Source organism: Pieris brassicae, chromosome 1 (genome assembly GCF_905147105.1).
Source record: "Pieris brassicae chromosome 1, ilPieBrab1.1, whole genome shotgun sequence".
NCBI lineage: Eukaryota > Metazoa > Arthropoda > Insecta > Lepidoptera > Pieridae > Pieris > Pieris brassicae.
Window position 1 is genome coordinate 12,422,485 of NC_059665.1, and position 9,460 is coordinate 12,431,944.

Consider the following 9,460-nt stretch of genomic DNA (forward strand, 5'->3'; position numbering starts at 1 on the left):
AGACACAAGTTTGTTCCGGCACTCATCGACAACAGCCCAAAAAATACCTGCCCGGCCAGTGTAAGAAGTATGCCAGGTGCTGTCATCTGCATAGCAATTAATGTTGCTAAGTTGTAACATATCATAATATGTAGAATAAACAGAGTCGGGCATATGACACCTTGTAAGACACCAGCATTCACGGGTTTAAGGTTGGAGCATACTCCATCGATGACGACCTCAATATTCCGATCAGCGAGAAAGCTGGAAATCCAGTTCCATAATTTCTCGGGGAGCCCGTAGGCTTCGAGAGCAGTGCTCTGTGCCACACCCGATCGGAGGCTTTCGCTATGTCAAAACTTACCGCCAGCGCCTCCCCCTTGGACGCAATTGCCTCTGCCCACCTATGTGTAAGGTATACAAGGCGGTCACCAGCTGAGCGACCACGACGAAAGCCGTACTGAGAATCGCTATTGGGCGATAGTTGGACGGATGAGAACAATCGCGTTTTTTAGGGATCGGATGTATCGAAGCGGTCTTCCAGCACTTCGGAACAGTGCTAAGCGAGTACAGGTACCGGAAAAAGCGCGTTACGCCTTATGGATGTCCAAGGAAATAAGAAATCGGCCTTCTCTTTTGCGGTCGGCCAGTGAGTCATCCTCCCTATGTAGTTGTGGAGTAGAGGGCTGACAGAAATTCCCTTGGACAGCATTTAAATATAATTGTCGGTCGGTGCACATGAACTACATACGTGTACCAAACATTGTTATACCATGCAACGGGTAATAAAACAATATTGTAACATTAAAAATAGGATTTATTGTAAACCTCATACAAAATTAACACTTAATCTACTTTATGATTTACAGCTGCTTCGTACATTCATTTTTGTTTACATAGAATTTATCTCTAATACTTTCTTGAGATAAATTTATGAATTTTAGTCAAAATTAATAAAAAAATACATTGTGATTTATTTAATTACGAGTCACATCCAAATATAAAACTAGAAAATATTGTTCCCAATTGTAAAAACTTCATGTACAAATCTCAAGTATAAAAATCCTAACAAAAAATTATTGTATATATACAAAAGGATTTCATCATTTTTCTTTATATTTTATTCACAGATTTATTTCCTTTTTATTACTTAATATATTTTATTGCAAGTAATTTTTTAAGCGCGTATTAATAGCCATTGAAATTGTGCTAAGTAATTTTTTATAAATTACATTCCGTTGTATGCCGGTCCGCCACCACCTTCGGGAACAACCCAGTTTATGTTCTGAGATGGGTCTTTGATATCACAGGTCTTGCCTGAAACAGTTCAAATTAATTTAAAGCAGTTGAAAAGTTTTAAAAAAAGCTGTTTATACTCCTGTCATATAAGTGTTCAAATAAAATCTAGTTAAAAGTACATTAAAAAAATAGCTCGTAAATAAATAAATTATTTACATTCATATGTCTCCCTTTTAGAAACTCGTGAATATTCATATCTCAAAAACGACTGAGCCTATTTTGATGAAGTCTTAATATGTATATAAATTAAAGGAAAATTTAGTTTTTGAGAAACACATTCACTTGAGCTAGGAAGCCTAAAGGAATAATATATCATACAACTCACAATGAATGCAATTTTGTGCATTTATCTGCAGCCTCTGTCCGTCACCGGTTTCTAAGGGAACATATTCGTAGACACCTGAAAGATGAGATTTTTGTCAAATATTTTTTCTGAGTATTTTTCTGAGATTTGTATAAATTTTAGTAAATTCAGACTAATATATATATGTATATTTTAAATATGCGCGTGATTTGTCTTAGCATTATCTCAATCAAAGAGCGCTATTGAGTATGAAGAATATTAAAATTCAAATTGTAGGATACATTAGATTCATAAAATATAACTCACCGGCGGGACAAAACCGGGCCTCGGGTCCATCGAACACATTGAGATTATTCTTAACTGGAACTGAATCATCTTGCAGCGTCAAGTGGGCTGGTTGGTCTGCCTCGTGATTAGTTCCTGATAATAAATCATTTCATTATTTTTACCTTCGTCCCCCAAGTCTTCATCAATAAATCACTAAGAACCCTGAGAAATAGATGAAGGGCGACAATGTAAGGGTTTGCATATGAGAAAGCAGTCTATAAAGTGTAAGTATATTTGAATTTATCCCCTGGCGTTGCGTAGAGATGTTGGGTCTCTCTGCATCTTCGTCGTTCGTTGAGCGTTTTCTAAGGCAGTTTTTATGGAACTATGTGGAACCAGCTGCCCACTGAAGTATTTCCGCACCATTCGAGTTAGGGTCCTTCAAGAAAAGAGCGTACCAATTCTAAAAAGGCCGGCAACGCACTTGCGAGTCTTCTGGCATTGAGAGTTTTCATGGGTGGTGGTGTCGTTTAACATCGGGTAAGCCTCATGCCCGGTTGCCTCCTATTTCATTTTAAAAAATTAACTCTCAAAATGGCGAAGTATGGAAAAAGTTCTCACCACCTCAATCCTACGTATTCCCGTGCCCCCTGATCAGAATCCGAATCCGATACATACATCTTGTTAAGTAGCCATCGAATGTTTTGTTTCCCTTACTGTCGTCTCACTTATCGACTATACAAATGTGACAAAATATGTTTAACTAACTGATTGATATAGTTCATTTATTAAACCCAGTGTTGAATGGTTAGTAGAGAAATCATTGTCAACAAATCATGTTACAATTTCAAAAAGTTATTTGTAAGGAATTAAATATAATTATTATTATTAGTACTGTATGAATTAACCTGTGAGAGCTACAGAGGAGAGAAGGTCAAACGTGATGACGCCATCAGGCTTTGGATAGTCGATGGGCTGACATTCCTTGGCTGGCTTCAACTTGGCGTGGTCCGCACCTGGAACGTATGTTATTCATGGTAATCAATTTGTCTTTCGACGAGCACTTTACTTAAAACATTAAATATACTTTTATTTCTATGGATTAAGTGGCTTGAAAGCGTTTTTAAATCGAGAAGAAGAAGTATTGCCGTTTTCGTTCACCGAATTTTAAATGGAGTTTCATTTTTCTTTTCATATAATATTAAAACTTTTTTGCCTAACAGATACACTTATTGGAAAAAAATATAAAAGTATTTATAGTCACGAATTTATAAAGTACTCTTATTGAGTAATATATATTTCCACTTCTTAAAGAAACATAAATGCATTAAATTGATGAGTTCAGTTTTGTTGCAACAAGTAGTCCTAAATATATCATCGAGACATCGATTAACAAAAACAATTACCTCCATGACTGAGAGTCCAAGGTTCTTTTCCCCGCACGGCTGTTGAGAACGCGGAATACGCCAAACCGCCGTACAAGCCTAGTGACGTGTGGAACGATGGACGACAATTCCTCACTTGCTGTAAGTATAAAAAAATCTTTATTAATATAGATTAAGAATTTGTTAAGTTAAACACACACTTTATACATTGGCCATGCAGGAATTTCTCGGGCAGTCGTCGATCAGTACCGGAACAGACTTCTATCTGAAGTCAGAACTCTCCATGGAGTTTCGGACTTAGGTTGGCTAAATCTAGTGCAATTTAAACAATAAAATGTACTCTATCGTTAAAAAAAACAATTTAATATGAATTCTAGACTATTTCATTTCTCAATAATAAAAAAAACATTAATCAGTTATATATTCACCAAAGAGGTTTGAAATTTGATCAAGAGCTGAGCTAATAAATGTATGAAGCAAGAATCTTTATTCACGTCTAATATTGGTGTCATCCTTGGTATCAGAAAGAACGGTTCGGTGGCAGTCAATACACAATTGTATACTATGGATTTGGAGAAATTATACTAGTTTGGGTACAATAAGAGAGGCGAGACTGATAACCTAATGATACCTTGCCTTAAACACAAAAAACACAAAAAAAATTGGAAAGTAACTACTGTCAAATGAAATTTGCTTTCCTCGCTTAACAAATGAGTATCAATACAGCGAGGAAATGCTGCCAACGTTAAAACAGCCTATTTACATTTGTAATTATTTCTTTGTAAGTTATGAACGTTGTAAAAACAAATTATTCGTATTCCCATAAAGGTAATAAACAAACGAGTTGAACACAATCTGAGTGAAACAAGGCAGTGAGTCAATCATCAGTCAATCAATGATCACCCTCATCAAAAGTTACGATTCTTTAATCACGTCTTCACGTTACCTGTTCCGTAATGAAATCGTACCTTCAACTCCTTGTAGACATATGACTGTTTGAGTTTATCTTCATACGACGTGGGAGTCACTCCCTTCTCGTGAGTGGCTTCACCCGACAATATCAGTTCCATAGCACTCTCCGCTGCTAACATGCCTAGAAGATTTCAGAATATGTATAGTAAGAAAAATAGGTAAAAGGTTTTGAAAACATTAGCTGGGACTGATATGCAGAATGTACGAGCCGAGGCACGTTTTGCTCACTCAGGCTTTCTTACTTTAATCAGTTGTTAATAGACTGTTATTATAGCAATTAACATTTCATTATTTCATTTATATTCTATTATTAATATAATATTTATCCCCTTTACATACTCTATTATTTAAGGGACCTCGATCACCCAAGAACCATACCATTTGATACTCCGAGCCGGATTTAAAAATACACAATGTCGCATATCTCGGACACGTTTTGTGTTTTCATGGATTCCACTTGTTGCGGCTTATAATGATGGGTAGAAGTCAAGGGAATCGACGGGCTGGTAGAAGGAAAAAGTTCAAGATGACCGGCAATTCAACCTTAGCAATAAAGTGATACCCTTAGAAGCTGCGACTCCCCTATACCAAATCCTACACATTTTTGACAAAAGCGGTTCTTACCTAGAGCTACCTCACCCTATGAATACGTACCTAATTCTTTAATAAATAGGAATCCTTATACTATATATATATATATATATATAAACTTAAAAGTATAGTTACCGCTCTTCATAGCATTGTGCGTGCCCTTGATCCTGGGAACGTTAAGGAACCCGGCAGTGTCCCCTGCGAGACACCCACCCGGGAACACAGGTTTTGGCAGGCATTGCCATCCGCCTTCCACTAGTGCGCGTGCGCCGTACGCTATTCTGGTACCACCTGTAATGAGAAATAAATATTTAAGTACTTTTTATAATCTACTTTGAAGTTATCATCTTGATTCTATTTCTTGTCATAACATTTATCACTGATATGAAGATATTGTTTTGCATTTTCACGTTTTCTACCACCCAATTAGGAAGTGTGCAAATTAATTAAAAACCTTGGTTAAATTAACTTAAATTTACAAATATTCTTTAACAAATCTTTTTACTTTATATGGGGCGTCGACCGGCTTTAAACAGTATTTGAATTGTCATGCAGAAATTGATATTAAAATAAATACCTTCAAACATAGGTTTTACATAGGGATGCAACTTAAACTTCTGGAACTCTCTAAAGGGGCTCAAGTAGGGGTTGGAGTAGTCCAGGCCTACAACGAATCCCACGGCCACTAAGGGTGCTTCACCCTCTCCGGCCTGCAGGTGGTAGATGAAGGATCCTCCATAGGTATTCTTGTCTAGGGGCCAACCTATTGTATGTTCTACTAGACCTGGCTTGTGATTCTGTCAAAATTACGTTTACAAATAATATTTTATAACATATATACAGTATACTTCATCCATAATATACATTATCTAGATATTTTTTAAATAAAGTCAGATTTTAGGTTGGGTTAGGCATTATGCAAGCCTATACATCAGATTGGTGTAACAGAACTACTAATAACCATGATCAATGAAATATAAGCTTTCATATGCTTATAATATAATAAGCATATGACAAAAAATTGCAATATTTACTCACACTTAATTTTTTTATATTTAAATTCAATTTCTTTATTAATTATTAAAATATAATATATATTCATTATTTTTAATCACTAAGGAATTTATGAATCTAATGGTTCCAATTGGTGGAACCACCAGCATTGTATTTTCCATTTTTTTAGAAATTAGACTCACTTATTTTATGTTGCTAGAAAGCTATACTAAAATACTTATTATGTATATTGAATTAACTATAACATATTATATTATCTTTTAATCCTACCTCTTGTTTAACTTCCCACAATTCCTTCAACCCAATACCATATGATTGTGGCTCACTGTTCTCACGTAAATTATATTTCTTTGAAGCCATTTTTGTTAGATGTCCGTGACAGCCTGAAATACAAAATTTTTATGTAAATGTGGTGAAATGTTCAATTATTTTTCAAGATTGTAATATTGAGTTATCTTCATTCCAGAAGTCTGATTAGAGGCAGATATTACAAATGTTTTTCTTTAACTTTTTAGACAACTTTTTAGTTTTCAATGACACAATTATAGTCAAAGTAATTTGAATAAAATTAAAAACAAATAATAAATAGAATTCACCTTCAGTAAAAATTGTAATTTTGGAATGGAACTCCATGCCCCTCTCAAACATGTCCTTAGGACTGCCATCTTTAGCAATACCGACATCGCCAGTAGCCACGCCTTTTAATGAGCCATCATCTCTGTACAATAATTCTGCGCCTGCGCACCCCGGCCATACCTGTTACAAAACAATATTTTAATGCACTTTTTATGGCTACCTATTTATTTTTCATCAGAAACCAAACAGGATTCTCAAATACACCATGTGACCTCATTCAAATATAAAATATTTATAAAATTACCTCGGCTCCAGCAGCCTCTGCCTGTTCAGCAAGCCATCTTACGAGGTGTCCCAGTCTGACCACATAATTTCCATGATTGTAATTTGGTAAACCTATAATAAAAAATAAGAAACATTTTGTACAGAACCAATAGAATTGGCAGAGGAAACAAAGAGTCCCTTTCCAGGAAGGTGTTATTATATCCTACATCTAACTTGCTTGTGAAGATATAATAGTGGTATTTATATGTAAAAGTCTGATATATGTGGCATTTAGTAGTCTTAATTAAACTCTAAGAACATTTAACACAAAACTCTCTAAGTCCTAATGCTGGTCTGGAGACTTTATTCAAAGCCACTTAAAAAAATCTTGTATTCTTAAATTCTTTAATAATTATCTAAAGAACTGAGGATAAGGAAAAGTTTAAATAATTTGTTTTTATCCCAATTTCTTATTGAATATGAATGAATTCAAGTGAATTTTTTTCTACTTCAAAAATTATTAAATTGCTGTATAAAAGTCATAAAAATTAGGCAGAACTTTCATAAATAGGATTTTGTTTTTCTAACAATACAATAAAACATAATTACTAATGAGTAATAAATTATTCATTTTACTATTAAGCTTTTTAAATAGCAATGTTTCAACTATTATTTAATTAGTTATTTAAAATGAAGCATTTAGTAGTATTTGTAGCATTTCCAAACATACTAGAATAAAGTACAACTTAATTAATATACATTTTTCCTTTATCCATTGCAAACAGCAACTTACCACGAAAAACTGGTAGAGGAATTCTTCCAGATTTTGTCAACAGGCCAAATTTATCTGAATTGACAGGAGTATCAAATGGAGCACCTTTCTCTTTCCAATCTGGTATTAACTCATTCATTGCAATAGGGTCTACACATGCTCCTGATAATATGTGACCACCAGCTTCTGCTGCCTTTTCTAATAATGTAACACGGACTTCCTGTACAAGTAATAACAAATTTAGAAGTAAATCAGTAAGAAATACAGTGTAAATCATTATTTATAACCATTTTCTTGCTTCATTTTTTAAATTGTATTTGAATATGTTTTAAATTGTATTCATAATATAATATAAAAAAACTACCCTTGCTTATACTACCAGAATCCTAAATGTCTTAATACTATAGTTTCTATATTTTAAATGAAAAATTATTTTATTTAAGTACTTACAGCCCCCTTCTCTTCGGCTATTTGTCTTGCCCTGATGGCTGCAGCCATACCCGCTGGACCACCGCCAATAATAAGTATATCTGTCTCTTCTGCCATGCGTTCCATTTCTATATCTGTGTATCATTATTATTACTTTACTTACTGATTTTATAAAATAGGTACTAATGTACACAAAATTGCAACTGTATTTATCAGGTCCATAATAAAGATGATACATATTCAGTTTTAAGAGCTGTATAAAATTTAAAACTTTTTAAAATGGACTTTAAATGTCATTAATTGTTATCATTGTATAATATGTATGTTTACATAATATTGTATCTACCAAAATTGTTTGGAGATTGATAAGAGTATTAAAGTACATAATTCCCTTTCAATGATGGAATGTCTTTATGAAACTTCTATTAACAAAGCACAGCAGAAGTATGAAAATACTAAATAATTATTAAATAAGCAGCATTCTTTAGGTTGTTCATCTTGGTTATCAAATCCTAGAAAAACCTTTTATTTAAAAACATCAAAACAGTCAATTTATGTACATATTATGTAGTCATGATTTTAGTTATTATTAAACTGACCTTTCCATCGTGGATCCTTATCACGCGAGTGTATAGTATAATGTGTAGTTATCTTAGGATAATCTGAATAAAGCCTCCTTACAGCATTAGTTAACCTCCCCACTAAAATAATAAAAATTGTTAAATTTAAGATAAACAAAAATAAAAGTAAAATTGAACTTTGAACTCGAAGTCGATCTACATTGCATAACCCTTCATATCTTTATTTAAAGTTAAGCTATATTTATTGTTAACACTGCAATTGTTAATTCTAGAAATAATTTAAAAATCTAAAAATATTTAAATTTCGATAAAACTTAAAAACAACTGACGACACGTATTGTCAAAAACTTTTTCCTAACACTAGTTGTTACACTTGTAACAAACAAGTTACTTCTTTAACGTTTTATAATTAACTTAATACTCGAATTCTTTTATTTAACTTTTTATTTCGATAAAAAAAAAAAATTACCCTGACGAGCCGAATTAACAATCGCTGTCGCCATTGCTGCAAAAAATACTAAAGTTTAAAAACATACGTTCCATTTCATCAAATGTTCTGTCATTTCTCTTATCTTTTATTTTAATTGTCTCATAAATAAGTATTCATAGAACATGTATTCCATATTTTTTAATAATAAATACCACAGTAAAACATGTTTAATAAATTAAAAAATATATACATAAAGAATCTAGAACAATATAATAATAACACACGTCAAACCGAACGCTATAAGCCTTAAGCGCGAACTTTAAATAAATAGAGCCTTTCGGTAAGCAGTACTCAAATTAAATATCAGTTTTCTTCGGTGCAATTTTGTTCAAATTTATAATAATTAAATTATTATTCTATTAGTGTTATAATATACAAAATATAACGAAACGAATGAAAAACATCAAAACTATGTGTATGATGTTTTTAATTCGTTTTTAGTTGGTGACTTTCATCCACTATTTACTGATATAACATAGGAACAATGAACTTTTTCTATGATTCATAAAAGCATTTTCAATGACTAAATCTAATAAT

At 33.1% G+C, this 9,460-nt stretch overlaps 1 protein-coding gene across 1 annotated transcript; it reads right to left on the reverse strand.

Annotated features, from left to right (window-relative positions):
* Window positions 1-790: 790 nt before the first annotated feature.
* LOC123712150 (electron transfer flavoprotein-ubiquinone oxidoreductase, mitochondrial) lies at window positions 791-9,007 on the reverse strand. Its single transcript, XM_045665129.1, has 15 exons — window positions 8,903-9,007; window positions 8,452-8,553; window positions 7,874-7,986; window positions 7,445-7,643; window positions 6,692-6,783; window positions 6,408-6,567; window positions 6,082-6,194; window positions 5,375-5,594; window positions 4,933-5,088; window positions 4,203-4,327; window positions 3,256-3,373; window positions 2,758-2,865; window positions 1,889-2,002; window positions 1,604-1,678; window positions 791-1,296 (listed from the first exon to the last, which is right to left on the reverse strand). The coding sequence occupies exons 1-15, from the start codon at window positions 8,934-8,936 to the stop codon at window positions 1,208-1,210; spliced, it is 1,818 nt and encodes a 605-aa protein (XP_045521085.1). The 5' UTR covers window positions 8,937-9,007; the 3' UTR covers window positions 791-1,207.
* Between the last annotated feature and the right edge of the window lie 453 nt (window positions 9,008-9,460).